At 39.2% G+C, this 15,854-nt stretch overlaps 1 protein-coding gene across 1 annotated transcript in view; it reads left to right on the top strand.

Moving 5' to 3' along the window:
* TXNDC16 (thioredoxin domain containing 16) overlaps positions 1 to 15,854 on the top strand; it is a 208,130-nt gene that overhangs the window by 154,138 nt on the left and 38,138 nt on the right. Inside the window, 4 exon segments of the mRNA XM_006872371.1 lie at positions 2,075 to 2,235; positions 3,307 to 3,497; positions 8,577 to 8,831; positions 14,977 to 15,119. Of these exon segments, the coding sequence (XP_006872433.1) occupies positions 2,075 to 2,235; positions 3,307 to 3,497; positions 8,577 to 8,831; positions 14,977 to 15,119 (750 nt within the window).

The following is a 15,854-nucleotide window of genomic DNA, read 5'->3' as shown; positions in this document are numbered from 1 at the left end:
TCAAAAGACAGCCCAGAATCTTAACATTATTCCCCTCTTTTACCCATTCAAACCATGCCTCAATACCAGTATACTGGAGCCCTGTTGTTCCAAGGTTGTACATACATCAGTTACCTCTGACCCACCAGCCCATGCAAACCTGCCTTCCCATCTGCCTTGTTCTTCCATTCACCTTCCCCTTCTTGTGTATTTCCCCTTCCCCACCCGCCCCAGCACCCAAGCTATCCTGCGTTTATTCCTTACCCTGTGCTCTATTTTCCCCTCTCTCCTGTCCCTCCTCTCATTCCCATACATCCTGGTGATCAGCAAATATTTTTCCCCTTGTAGGGTGGGTTCTTTTTCTTAATCTTTTAAAATAATGGTCCTATGCAATATTTCTCCTTTTGTGACTAATTCACTCAGCATAATGTCCTCAAGGTTCATCCATGTTATGTGGTGGCTTGAAGCTTCCTTGTTATTCTTCAACGTAGCATTCTGTGTATGTATCAAAGTGTATTTATCCATTCTTCAATTGATGGGCACTTAGGCCGTCTCCATCTTTTTGCTGTTGTAAATAGTGCAGCTATGAACATTGGTGTGCATATATCTACTCATGTTATGGCTCGTATTTCTTGTGGGTAAATGCCAAGAAGAGGAATTCCTGGGTCATAAGGTATTTCTATTTCCAACCTTCTGAGGAAGCGTCATATTTCTTTCTAGAGTGGTTGGACCATTTTGCATTCCCACTAACAATGTAGGAGGGTCCCAGTCTCTCTACATCCTCGCCAGCATTTATTGTCCTCTTCTTTTTTGATCTTTGCTGTTATTGCTGGTGTGAGATGATACCTCGTTGTTTTGATTTGCATCTTTCTAATGACTAGTGATCGTGAACATTTCTTCATATGTTTGTTGGCTGCCTGGATCTCCTCCTTGGTCAAGTGTCTGTGCATGTCCTGTGCCCATTTTTAAAATTGGGTTATTTGTCTTTTTCTTGTAGAGGTGTTGTAGTTTCCTATATATTTTAGAAATGATGTGTTGTTGCAAAAGTTTTTTTCCCAATCTGTGGGTTCCCTTTTTACTCTTTTGGTGAAGTCTTTTGATGCACACAAGTTTTTGATTTTTAGTATGTCCCAATCATCTATTTTGTCTACTTTTGTGTAGTTTTCAAAATGTTTGGTAGTCTGTCTGCTCTGAATTAGAGCCTTCACATTTGTCCATATTTTTTCATGATGACCTTCTTAATTTTGGTCTTTAATCCATGTTGAGTTGGTTTTGTATAGGGCGTGAAGTAAAGGTCTTGTTTCAGTGTTTTGCAAATCACTTTCCAGTTCTGCCAGTACCATCTGTTAAAGAGACTATCTCCTCCCCATGCAATATACCTAGGCACTTGGTCGAAAATCAGTTGGCTGTTTGTGGATGAGTTCATTTCTGGATTCTCGATTCTGTTCCATTGATATATGTATCTTTCATTGTACCAGTACCATGCTGTTTTGACCACTGTAGCTGTGTAGTAAATTTTAAAATTGGGAGTGAGAGGTTTCCAACTTTGTTCTTTTTCTTAATCAGTGCTTTGGTTATCCTGGGTCTCTTTCCTTTCCATATAAAGTTTGTAATTGTTTTTTCCATCTCTTTGAAGAATGTCGTTGGAATCTGGATTGGGATTACATTATATGTGTAAATTACTTTGGGCTGTATTGACATTTTTACAATGTTAAGTTTTCCTTTCCAGGAGCATTGACATTCTTCCATTTCTTTGTATAGGTCCTTTTTTTCTCTGGTCACATTTATTTCTAGATATTTCATCTTTTGGGTGATTATTGTAAATGGTATTGCTTTCCTAATGTCCTTTTCAGTGCTGTCATTGTTACTATAGAGTAATCCAACTGATTTTTATATGTTGATCTTATACCCTGCCACTTTGCTAAATCTTCCAATATGGTCTAACAGCTTTTTTACTGAGTCTTTGGGGTTTAAATATGTTTTAATTATGCTTTATGAATTAAAATTAAATGAGTGATTTGAATATTATTTTTTATTTTATGTGTCATTGTTCACACTGGGTTTTTTTGGGTTTTTTTTTTTTTTGCTTTAACAGCCAGAAATCACTGTGAAAAATCTGCCCACTTACTTACAAGTTCAGAAACCATTACTGATTGTATTCAGTGATGGTAACATAAATCCTAAGTATGAAGAAGTAATATTGACACTGATAAAACAGAAACATTTGGATTCACTTACCCCTTGCTGGCTAAATCTGTAAGTATATTTAAATTTTTTAATATTAGAAGAGACAATTCCTACTACGTTTTCACTAGGAAGTAACACTAACTCTGCCTTTGAAGTTATTATGGGGCCAATGTAAATGTCATCTTGGGAGAAAAATGTGGCTGTGTGCTTCCATAAAGATCATAGTCTTGTAGGGTTCAGATTGTTCAGATGAACTCGAATTGTCTCAGTGCTAGTGGATTTGGATATATATCATGATGGTATTTTAGTAACTAAACTCCTTCAAGATGGTCCAAGATGACCTTTAGACTGAATTCTGTTTAATAATTTTTTAAGTTATATTTTTCTTTTGATTTAAAAAGTAATTTATGTTTACTGAGGAAATTTTTACAAATATAGAAAAGTAAACATTGTGGTATTTTGACATTTCCCTTCAGTTCATTTTTCTCTACTTCTATAATGGAGTACAATGTCACAAAGATTTTAGTGCGTTGATTAGTGATATTTCCTGGTATTTATTTACAATGCATGGCTTGTATTCTATTTAATGTTATGAATACAGTTCACATATATCCATCAGATGAAACACATTTATATCAGAATGATATTGTACTGCATTAGAAAAACTAGGTATCTCTAACTTACGAACTTAGGTTTTCTAGTACAAAAATAATTGCTAATAGCTCTTTAGATTTGCAATCAATCCTACCCTCTTTTGTTTTTGTTTTTTGAGGAAATGCACATTTGTAAAATTTAGATTATATAACTATTTTATTTATGAGCTGATGTGATCAGATATTTGGCTAATCTTAGAAAGGAATCGACTGACTGTGTGAAGCCTAAATTCACAAAGCCTTTGGACTGTACCTATTTTTACACTTAGAACTGTCATTGCCTTTGTTTTTTCCCTATAAAAGAAACAGTGCCCATGTTAAAAGATAACTTTTGAAGAATCTAGCAACATTGTCATAGATCTATGGGTTGCTAAAACATGTTTTCATAGAATCAACTTACACTATGACACTATATTTAAATTTTAATATTCTAAAACTTATTTGGTTATAGAAAAATAATACCATGTTAAATTGTTTCATTTTGTAGAAAGAATACTCCTGTGGGGAGAGGAATCCTTCAAGTATATTTTGATCCTCTGCCTCCCCTTCCACTTCTTGTTTTGGTGAATCTGCGCTCAGGTGGCGAAGTGTTTGCATTTCCTTCAGACCAGTCTGTAACTGAACAAAACCTTTTAATGTGGCTTAAGAACTTAGAAGCAGGACTAGAAAGTCATATCAGTAAGTTTTCCGTTTTAACACACATAGTTATAGTAAGTGCTAAGAAAATTGAATTGTAATGGTGTTTGTAAGTATACTAATTGTTGCTATGCTGATAATTGTCCATGGGACAATCTTTAATTGTGAAGCCAGAAGTACAAGGTCTAGGACTTTGCTGCTTATAACATGATTTTGTGATTTTTGTAATTTATCCTTTTTTTAATTTTCTAATTGTTGCAGGGTTGGATTCTTCCTTTTTGTATTCCCCAGTGTGATACTCTATTTGACAGTCCCTGAACATCTCATTTGAATGAAAACCCCAGCCAATGTTCTCATGTGTAAATCAGTACAGCTTTCTCATTGGCTTTCTGTATGTATCCTTTTAGTCGCAACAAATATTAACATCTTATTTTTCAGCTTAAGATATACAGACAATTAATAGGAGCTAGTAATATGTAGTTTGAACTCCTAACCCTTCTACTATTTTCCTTGATACAAATTCTCAGATTTGACTGTGTATGAGAATTGTCAAAGTTGCTTGCTAAGGATAATAGTAATGATAGTTAATACAGTGCATAATATGCATCAGTAACTTAAAAAAAAATATTTAGTTGCTGTAGAGTAAGCATTGGACAGCTAACCACAGGGTCATTGAGTTGGAACCGACTCTAATAAGTTCCATGAAGGCAGGTTGTTTGACTTTTTAAATTTAATTTTTTGCCTTCCATTTTAGCCAGCTGAGTATGACTAGCTTCATATTAACTTTATTATATTTTTATACAACTGAAATTATAGATTTCACACAAAATAGACCATGTAGAACTTTGTTACATGTTATGGCCAGAGCACAGTGCTTTTCAAATTGAGCCTCTACTAAGGGGCAAAGGTATGAAAATGTCTTAGACATAACCAAACACATCGATGGACTGAATAATCACTGGGCCTAGAGGCTCAGACCATAGTCTCAAGGACACCAAGGTCAGTTGGCATAACATAGTCCACAAAGACAGTGTTCTACACATCCTCCTTTGGTGAGTAGTCTTAAAAGCTCATGAATGACCACCCAAGGTACAAACATGGCTGTCTGCTTGTTTGGAGAAAAGAATGATGACAATTGACACAGTCCAGTGTACGAATGGACCATGAGAACAGTAGTCTCTATGACTCTGAGACCCAAAGATCTATATGTGGTGCCTGGCTACTACTGTTGTAAAAAAGATATTAAAAGGTCCCAGATAAAGTGGGAAACTTGTGGAACAAAATTCATACTCATTAAAAAGGCCAGGCTGATTGGTTGGAGAGAGACTGGTGGAACCTTGAGATTATGGCTGTTAATCACGCTTCAGGTCTGGAACTGAACTCGCCCTTATGGCTCGATTTTCAGCCAAGCAGTAGATCTGTGTATAAGGGGAAGCAGTAATACTAGTGAGATATACACATGTTACAATAATAAGAGAGGAGGAGGAATGTTGATAGGAAACCCAGGGAGAAGTGGGATAAGTGATGAAACAAAATGTGTATAATCTGCTGAATGTAAAACTGATGATCTGCTCTGTAAACCTAATGCACCCAATTCTCAAAAGCAAATAGTAATAAAAGAGTGTGTACAAAACACCATGGACTTGGAATGCAGAAACCTGAGCTCAAGACCCAGCTTCCTCAATTATGGTGTTGCCCTAGGCAAGACACTAACTAACGTTTTTCTACTTTCTTCCTCTACAACTGTAAAACGGTCCTCCTAGTTCCTAAATATAAGGAGCCCTGGTGGCAGAGTGGTGAAGCTATTGACTGCTAACCAAAAATTTGGTGATCTGAAACCACCAGCCACTCTATAGGAGAAAGATGTGGCAGTCTACCTCCATGAAGGTTACAGCCTTGGAAACCCTATCAGGCAGTTCGATATATGCCATGTACTTACTTTAAAAGTAAAGTAAAACCATATATTAAAAAGTATTTCTTAAAACTGCATAATCTCAGTATTATCATTACACATGTAAAGATCATTTCCTACAAGGAGCATCCATAAGAGTGCTGATCCCTCATTTCAAACTATTGCCAAGAAGAAAGATTCAGAACAGTTAATGCCTTTGCCAACTCACTCACCAATGGGTTTCCATCCTTTTTGTACATCAGTGCTCTTATTCTCAAGTTATTCCAGCAGCCTCTGCAACAGGTAAGAAGATAATTGAATAGTAGTTCTCTGTCATGGGTCCTGTCTTCTGTGCTAGCAGGAACTCCTCTCATCACACTTTGGACCTCTCTCTCCACAGTGGCATTCTGAGACAAACAGGGAGGAAGGGTTGCACGTAGCTTTGATCAAGTTCCTTGGCTTTTTCTATGCTGTGGTTTTCTTATCTATAAAATTAGGATAGTAATTATACTTCTTTCATGAGGTTATTGTAAAGATTAAATGAGTAATACCTGGTGTACGTAGTAAAGGCTCTGTAAATGTTAGTTATTAATATCTCATATCATTACTAATTTACTGAAAAATGCATTTATTACCTAGACATGATTAGTTTTATGTTACAGTTGAAGCAGTAAGTGTGTACAGTTTCCTTGGCTAAAGAAGAATTGAAATACTAAGTTTCAGGCATTTTGTCATAGTCCCACCAGACCATTAAGCTACAGTGTTAGCCTTAATAATTATGTTTAAAACTCTCTTTGGCATCTGCTAACCTGGATCTAGACACCCTAAGGTAATCTAAAGTTAGGCTGCTGATATACCAACTACTAGAATTTTGTATACTTGAATCTGAGTGAACCCATGTCAAGTTGATTCCTACTTACAGCAACCCCATAGGTCAGAGTTGAACCAGCTATAGACTTTCAAGGCTATAAATTTAATGAAAGAAGACTGACACATCTTTCTCTATCTGAACTGGTTGGTGAGTTTGAATCACTGACCTGTTGGTTAGCAGCTAAGTTCTTGACTGCTGCACCACCAGGTTTCTGTAACCTGAGTTAAATTATCAGTAAAAAGAATACAGATACATTACACATATACATATGTGATGTTTTGTTTAAGCTTTAATCTAATGTGTGGGTGATTATGTGCCATGGAGTTGCTTCCCACTCATAACAGTCCCATGCACAACAAAACACAACACTGCCTTGTCCTGCACCGTCCTCACAATTGTTAAACTTGAGCCCATTACTCTGTTACTGTGCCAATCCAATCCATCTTGTCAAGGGTGGTGCTCCTTTTTTGCTGATCCTCCACTTCACCTAGTATGATGTCTTTCTCCAGGCACTGGTTCCTCAGATCTAGTATTAGATACAAAGTCTCACCATCCTGATTTCTAAGGAGAATTCTAGCTGTATTTCTTTCAACACAAATCTGTTTGTTCTTCTAGAAGTCCATGGTGCTTTCAATGTTCTTCTCAAACACCGTAACTCAAATGCATCAATTCTTCTACAGTCTTTATTCACTGTCTAAAGAAGCTATTGAAAATACCACGGCTTGCTGTCCCCTGTATAGGATTTCCAAGGCTATAAATCTTTATTGATACAGAAAACCTCATCTTTTCTCCCCTTGAGCAATTGGTAGTTTCAAATTGTTAGCAGCCCAACTTGTAACTCACCATGCTCCAGAGATCCTTTTAATCCAATATCGAACATGGCACTTTATTTTATGAGAGATGCGAAACGTTGCATTCTGTGAACATTCACTAGTGTTTTTCTTTTTAAAATTCTCATGTAACATATATGGAGTTCTGGTGTTGATGCTATGGGTTAATGTGCTGGACTGCAAGGTCAGTTTGAACCAAAGCTCAGCAGTTCAAGCTCACCAACCGCTCCTCAGAACCCTATGCAGGGGCACATGGACTTGACGGCGCTAACAACAGCAGCAGCATATACACCCTTTCACTGAAATTGATTTTTAGTGGTGTGCTTTGCACATGTCTTGATATAATTTTTTATAATAGTATTTTGAATGGGACAACTAAATTATAAAACTATTTCAAAATATTTTCTACTAAATAAAGAAAAGTTAGCTAATGTATCATACATTAACATATATATATATAGGAGGAGTCCTGGTGTGCTGTAGGGTAAGCACTGGACTGTTAATCTTAAGGTCGGCACTTCAAATAACCAGGGTCGCTATAAGTCAGAACCAACTCCCATGGCATTTAACAACAGCACACATATATACAGTGAAAAATTGGGCATAGCTGGTTGTATGTATGATGTTAAGTACTGTTGAGTGAGTTTGGAGTCACGGGGACCCTGTATAGGGTTTCCAAGGAGTGGTTGGTGAGTTTGAACCATCTTGCAGTTCAACCTGACCTTATGGTCCAGTGTTTTTATCCTACAGCGCCACACCAGGACTCCATGTTCAGCCAGTTCCATTGTTGTTAAGTGGTTTCGAGTCAGTTCAGACTCATAGTGACCCTGTATAGGGTTCCCAAGGAGTGGCTGGTAGGTTTGAACCACCAATCTTAGGGTTAGCAGCCACACCAACTTTAAATTTTTTGTTACCTATCGACCTTAAGGCCAGCAGTTCGAAACTACCAGCTGCTCCGCGGGAGAAAGGTGAGGCGTTCTGCTCCCGTAAAGATTTACAGCCTTGGAAACCCTGTACAGGGTCACTATGGGTCGGAACCGACTCGACAGCACTTAACAACAACAACATAATTACTTTTTAGGAATCCTGGTGTGTCACTATGGGTTTATGCGCCAGACTGCAAAGCTGCTTGAACTGCAAGGTTGGCAGTTCATGCTCACCAGCTACTCCTCAGAAACCCTATGCAGGGTCACTATGAGTCAGAACCAACTCAACAGCACTTAACAGCAACAACAAAATAATCATTTTTATAAAATGGTTTTCATAAAGTACATGGAAAGGATGTTAATCAAATTCTTCAAAAACAATGTTTTAAAATATAAGAAAATACTGTTCTAAATAATAATGTCTGCTTCTAATGTAGTGATTTTTTTCAAGCAATGAATAAAAATCTAGTTTTTCTAGTTAGGTGAAACTTATAAAATCTTCATTCCTACAGTCTTTTACAATAAAACTATAGTTTCCTATTCTCGTCATGTAATTATTTCATAGCTGTTGATCTATTACCCATGATTCTATTTTCCTTTTAGGAGTTTTACCTGCTGAGGAATGGAAACCACCTCTTCCTGCTTATGATTTTCTAAGTATGATAGATGCAGAAGCATCTCAACACCACACCAGGGAAGATCCTGAATGTATGAAAGAAACTGATGTGCAGGTCAATAAGGAACAGCATGAAGATAAATCAGCAGTCAGAATAAAACAGTGGAGTAGCCACACTTGGTTTAAAGAAGCAGAAAAAATGTTTGGACATGATAAAGAGTTATAATGCTCAAATGCTCAAAGTAAGTGATTATCATTAGGCTGTGGGAAGCTCTCCGAAGTTTTTCTGGCTTCATTGATAGACTCAAGAATTATTTTCCTTAAAGCTCAGTAATGAATATCTGAAGTTTCTACAACAGTGTGTGATCAAGATGCATGGAATGACACCCATGAGTATGTGTATGTTTGGCAGTGGAAATTTCTACATACGTGTATTTGTATGTGCTATAAGTATATCCATGTGTACAGGGGACAAACTTATGAAAACTTAGTCATAACCAAACACTTTAAGGTAATAAGTCACTGGGCTTGGGAGCTTAGAACCATAGAGGCATCTAGGTCAATTGTCATAACACACACCACAAAGACAATGCACTAACTAAATTTGCTTTGCTGAGTAGCAGTTGGGACCTTTAAAGCTTAAGAAGAGTGAAGAGACAAAGATTCAAGGAAAAAGTTCAAAGGACCAATGGACAACATGACCAAAAACCCTTGCCCTCCTGAGGACAGAATGGGGGAAAAACTATGGAACGAAAAAAATCATAAAAAGACCAGACTTACTGGTGTGGTGGACACTGGTGGAACCCCCGTCCTGCCCCCAGGACTATGGCCCTTACACACACTTCAAATCTGGATCTGAACTCATCTTTGGGGGTCACCTTTCAGCCAAAGAATAGACCTAAAATGAAAGTAATACCTCTGAAGAACATAATCCTCCGAACAACAATATGAGGCTAAAAGAGCAGGATGTGCCCAGAAATAAAGCTCAGAGGGCAGAAAGGGATGGGAAAGAAAAATGAATGGAAATAGGGAACCTAGGAAGTAAGTGGGAAGAGTGCTGTTATATATAGGGGATTGCCACTAAATTATTAAATGTAAAAAAGTACATAAACTGTTGAAATGGAAAGTCTCATGTAATTTAAAATTTTATAGTAGCCAACAGAGTGAGGAAACACTGCCACATCCAGCACCACCTTCACAATTGTTACACCTGAACCCATTGTTGCAGCCACTCTGTCAGTCCATCTAATTGGGATGGGTGGTGTAGGGGAGGAGGGCGTCTTGATAACATGTCCAGAGTATTTGGGATGTAGTCTCACCATCCTCTTCTAAGGAGCATTCTGGTTTTACTTCTTCCAAAACAGATTTGTTCTTTTGGCAGTCCATGGTGCTTTGAGCATTCTTATTCACAATTCAGAGACTTCTTGAGTCTTCCTTATTCATTGTCTAGCTTTCACATGCTTGTGAAGTGATTGAAAATACCATGTCTTGGGCCAGGCGCACTATAGTACTTGAAATGGCACTTCAGAGAGGTCTTTTGAAACAGATTTGTCCAGTGCAATTATTTTGTTTGATTTATCGACTGCTGCTTCCATGAGTATTGATTGTTGATCTAAGTAAAATAAAATTCTTGACAACTTCAATCTTTTCTCCATTTATCATGATGTTCTTCATTGGTCTACTTGTGAGGATTTTTATTTTTTGTCTGTTGATTTATAATCTATACTGGAGGCTATAGTCTTTGATCATCAGTAAGTGCTTCAAGTCCTCTTCACTTTCAGTAAGTAAAACGTGTCTTTTGCCATTTTAAGTTGCTCATGAGTCTTCTTTCAGTTCTGATACGGTTTCTTGATATATTCTAGTTTCTTGGATATTTGCTCACCATACAGATTGAATGTTGTTGTTAAGTGCTGTGGAGTCAGTTCCGACTCATAGTGACCCTGTACAGGGTTTCCCAGGCTGTAAATCTTTACGGGAGCAGAAAGCCTCATCTTTCTCCTCCAGAACAGCTGGTAGTTTTGAACTGCTAACCTTGAGGTTCACAGCCTGATTCGTAACCACTACGCTACCAGAGCTCCTTAGGTAAGGTAAAAGCATACGATCATGGTGCACACCTTTTCTGATTTTAAATCATGTTTTCCTTGTTCTTCCTGAATTACTGTTGCTTGTTCTGTGTACAGGTTCCACATGAGCAAATTAAATGTTCTTTGCAATATTTATAGTCTGTTATCCATATAGTTGACTGTCTACATGATCAATAAAACACAAGTAAACATCTTTCTGGTAGTCTGTGCTTTCAGCCATGATCCATTTAATGTCTGTAATGATATCCTGTCTTCCACATTCTCATCTGAATCCAGTTTGAATTTTTCAAGTTCCCTGTTGATAAATTGTTATAACTGTTTTTGAATTATCTTAGCAAAATTTTACTTGTGGTACAGTGAATTATTTAGTGTCTCTTCTAGCCATAGTCTTTGTAAACTGGTGTGCCTGCAGACACTTAATCGGCAAGGTAGGTTTACTGTCTCATGGAACTAGAGCCAAATGCATTTAAGGCTGAGTGTTATGGTAGAGTGATAGACCCTTTGAGCAGTTATCAGCAGCCATAAAAGAGCTTTGTAACATCGCTGGAGGCAGAGGCCAGACCAGAGAGCAAAGGAGAGGCTGTCCTGACTGAAGAACTGTGCCCTGAACATTTCTAATGCTTAATTGTCACCTGTTAACTTCCCTAATAAGAGCTATAACTGTAAGATGGTGTCTGAGGTCTCTGTGGTCGTTGCAATGAATTACCAAACCCAGCTGAAGACAGTGAAGCATGAGAGTGAAGGTTATGGCCATTTTTACAGTGATATGAAACATGTTAAGTACCTTCAAGTCATTTTTGACTCAGTGACCTTGTATAGGGTTTCCAAGGAGCAGCTAGTGGGTTTTAATCGCTGACCTTGCAGTTAGCAGTCCAGTTCTCATCCTACAGCATTACACCAGGACTCATAGTTTTATAATTTCCACTTTTGAATGTCGAAAATAATGGATCTCTGTCATTCAGTTGCCCAGGTAGTTATATTCCAAATTTATAAACTTTGCATAAACTAGTCAGTGTTTCCAGCACTGCATCAGTTTGTTGATTTGTTATGTGTCAGTTCCTGGAGCTTTGTTTTCACTAATGTCTTCAGGGCTGCCTATAGTTCATTCTTCATTACCATTGGTTCTTGATCATACGCTACTTTCAGAAATGAGTGAATGTCAACAAATTCGTTTTGTTACATTGTGTATTTCTTCCATCTCTTTTGATGTTGCCTACATCATTCAATATTTTGCACATAGAATCGCTCAAATATAAAAACTCATGTTATGGCTTGAACTTTTTTCCTAGCTGTTTCAGCTTGAGAAATGCTGAGTGTGGTATGTATTTGAATTAAATTAAAAACATAACTCCAGTTAAATCACAGTCAATTATGAAATCATACAGGTAGTAGTTGTATTTGAATGGAGTCCTGGTTTGGCTTGGTGGGTTAATATGCTGGACTGCAAAGTTGGTTTGAACTGCAAAATCAGTGGTTCAAGCTCACCAGTCACTTAACATCACTTAACAACAACATATATATTTGAAATCTCATATTTCTAAACCGTATTGCTAAATTTTATGTTGAATAATAATTAAACATTTTGCTATCTTCACAAAAAGAGAAGTTCCACACATTTAAGCTTGCTTTACAAGCTTAAGCAAATCAGTTGGTTTCCGTAGCTCAGAGTCTCATCTATGAAATGAGAGAGTAGACTAAAAAAATTAACTTTTCATTCAAAAAGCACCTTCTTATTATTATTGTGCATTTAGGCAGGCCATGGTTGATCTCAGCCTGTTCTTCACTCCCTCACCCCGCCCCACCTTTAAAAGAACATAAATAATTTTCAGCTTGAGAGCCATACAAAATCAGGCACAGACTGGATTTGAACTGTTGGTCATACTTTTCCCACTCCTGGTCTACAAGTAAAAACAATAGCAATATGTTATAGTATGTAATATGTATAAGAGTAAAATCTATGACAATAATTGTTGAAAGTAGCACAAAGAATTTGAAGGAGAAAAATGGAAGCAGGGGACAGAGAAAGGTGGTAGACTAGGCACAAAGTTGTGAAGGCTTTCTGTAGCAAGGATATGGAAAATGGGAGAAGACAGATACAGAGGACAATCCTAGAACTCTGTCATCCAGACAACTGGATAGGAAAATGGATCAAGTGCCTATTGGGAGAAAAAGTTGAATAGACACAGCAAGAGCTGAGGATGATTGACTAGCAGTGGCAGCCATCTTAAAAGTTGGTAAATGGCTTAAGAAACGAGAAAACATAGTTGATGGCAAAAACCTACCTATGGTTCATGGAGACAAAAGGTTCAACTTATCTTTTCTTCCTTTTTTCCTGACCAGCGTACAACCCCCAGGAAATCGCCTGCTTTTCATGTGGTCGAAACCACTTGGAAGTTGTAAGCTGAGAGGAGCTATATACAATGAACCCACTAGGGCAGGCTCGGATCCAAATCTCTAAAGTCTACCCTGGCCAGCTCTGGATTGGCTTTCACTAGGAGAGGGTGTTGAACAGTTGCATGGGATAGGAGAAATTTTAAAAAGGGAGAGGGGAAAGATAAAAGGAAGGAAAGGAGGTGGGCTGCACTGTCCTCTGTATACAGTGTGGCCAAGCTGAACTTTTTCAAGTGGCTGTGAAGACAAGAGGCCAGTATGTGGCAGGGCTCACAGCTTATTGGTGGAGAGAAAAACTCTCAGTCCCCCTCCCCTCTCTCTCCTGCCGGCTATGTAAACTGTTTTCTTTCTTTTTGATTTCTGTTTTGTTTATTTTCCTCCTTTTTGCATCACATGACAGAACACTTCAACTGTGACCATATGGACAATGCACAACTATATCCTTTAAATCCCCACCAGTTGGACAAAGTAATTGCCAGGTACTATATACAACAGAGCAATATTTACAAACATCTGCAAAACCAGTCTGAATTATGCTGTTTAAACAGGGAACAAAGATCTCATATGATCACACCCATCAGGAGGCAATTGGTACATATCTAAGAATACACTAACATATTCTTCAACTTAATATAGCAACACCACAATGCCTAAAAAGCAGAAATTTTATGCTCACATGCAGAACAAGACAGAGTGGCTCGAGCAAACGACCAAGAAGAAGAGCAATACAATGCTTTTAAGGAAGAGGCACTGGAACTACCTGAAAAATAATTCAGGAGAATGATACTGTTCCACAGAAAAGTCAAGGAAAATAAGGAAGAACTCAGAAAAGCACTACAGACACAATCAAAATACATATAGCATTGGAGACAATACAAAACTTGTAGACAGAGGTCCAGATGATGACTACTAATATCAGAAATGGACAATACACTGAAAGGGCAAAGGAATAGAACTGAATTGAGCTTCAAGATAAATTTCTCAATACTAAAATAGAAGAAATAGAAAAAAGAATGAATACGAAGAAATCCTATGATTCATGTAGGACAACATGAATAGGAATGACCTATAGATTATTGGAATTCCAGAACAGGAAGCGATAAAACCATAGAAAAGATAGTTAAGAGCTATTGGAAGAAAATTTCTATAACATCATGAAAGATGAGAAGATAAGCATTCAAAAAGCTGAATAAACTCAACGCAGGATAGACCCAAAAGAAAATGACCAAAACATATCATAATCAAGCTTCCAAAATCAAAGATAAGAAAATCCTGATAGCAGCAAGGGGAAAACGAAATGTTACCTCTAAAGGAAAACCAGTAAAATTAAGCTCTGATTTCTCAGCAGAAACTGCAGGAAAGAAGTCAATGGGGAGATACAGGCAAAACTCTGGAAGAAAAAAGAACCCTGCCAACCAAGAATCATATATCTAGCAAAGCTATTCATCAAATAATATGGCAAAATTAGAACACTTAAATGGACTGACTTCCGGTTTGCCAGGGCGGCCAGACGGTGAGAGTAAGTGGGGGCTCCGGGATGGGGGGCGGGGAGCTCGTGAGTTGACCCTCCCAGGTGGGAATTCACAGTCTCACGGCCCGCATAAATCTTACTGCGCCAGAGCCTTAGACCCGCTTCTTTGGGAAATCACTGTGCAAGGAATTACAGGCTTTTTTTAAAAGGGCGCTGCGGCATCCCCAGCTCCTTTGGGCTTGGGGGGGCGGGGCGGGAACCAGCTCGTGCGGAGCCTCCAGTGGCTGGGAGACCCAAACAGGGAGAACCACTGGTGACACCTACCCCAAGGGGGGATCTCTGCGCATACAGTGGACAGAGGGAAGTTAACTTAGGAGAGGAAAAAGAAAAACGAAAAAGCCCGCAGAAAAAAGTGAAGCAGCGACTGTCTGACGTCATCAGGCGCGGACTGTGCCTGCCGGAGCCACATCTGCCCTGCCCAATTGACCCGTGTGTTCCCAGGGCCCACCGGGCCCTCGCGCACACAGGCAAGCAGCTACCAGCCTGCCCGAGCCGCGTACCGCGGGCCTGCCAGATGCGCAAAAGTGAGCGACCCGCCCCCTGCTGAACCGAGCAGCGTCCCTCAGCCCTGCCGGGCGTGCGCCGGCAAACAGCTCACCTCACGCTCAACTGAACTGCGGAGCGCGGGGGCAGGCAGCCCACCTCCTGCAGCGAGCACCCATTGGGGAACCCCATTTGGGTCCCCCCTTTATTTTTATTATTATCTTTTATCTTAGAAGGTTCAGCAGGAGCCCCGACGTGGCCCTAAGGGCTGGGGTGCCACTACAAGGTCACCTGAATTACAGGGTCAGGGGTCCACGCCCACCAGCCGCTCCTCGGAAACCCTATAAAAGAGCATTAGGGGAGGGACGTCCGGTGCTTCCCTGACCCAGCAACACAGGCTAGCCCACTGCCTAACCTCCAAGGCTCAAACCCTGCCAGCAAGGCACAAGCCGACATGGGCCGGCACAAGGGGAGACGCCCTGAGGAGATTTGTACCAACAGCATCAAGGCAATCCTGCTGTGACCCGGCAGATTAAGGGACTAGACTGCAGAAACCTTTGAACTGTAGGGTCGGAAGTTCAGGCCCACCAGCTGCCCCTTAGAAACCCTATAAAGGATACATGGTTAGGCTTTCCTCTCTTTCTTTTTTGCTCTGCAGGTTAAGGGACCAGATGGCAGAGAGCTTTGAACTGCAAGATCCGTAGACCGCCCCACCAGCTGCTCCTTATAAAACCGATAAAGGGTTTTTTTTGGTGGTGGTGTTTTGGTTTTTTTTT

This window comes from Chrysochloris asiatica, unplaced genomic scaffold (assembly GCF_000296735.1).
Source record: "Chrysochloris asiatica unplaced genomic scaffold, ChrAsi1.0 scaffold00194, whole genome shotgun sequence".
NCBI classification, from domain to species: domain Eukaryota; kingdom Metazoa; phylum Chordata; class Mammalia; order Afrosoricida; family Chrysochloridae; genus Chrysochloris; species Chrysochloris asiatica.
Note: the sequence above shows the minus strand (reverse complement) of the source record. Positions and strands in the feature narration are given on the sequence as shown.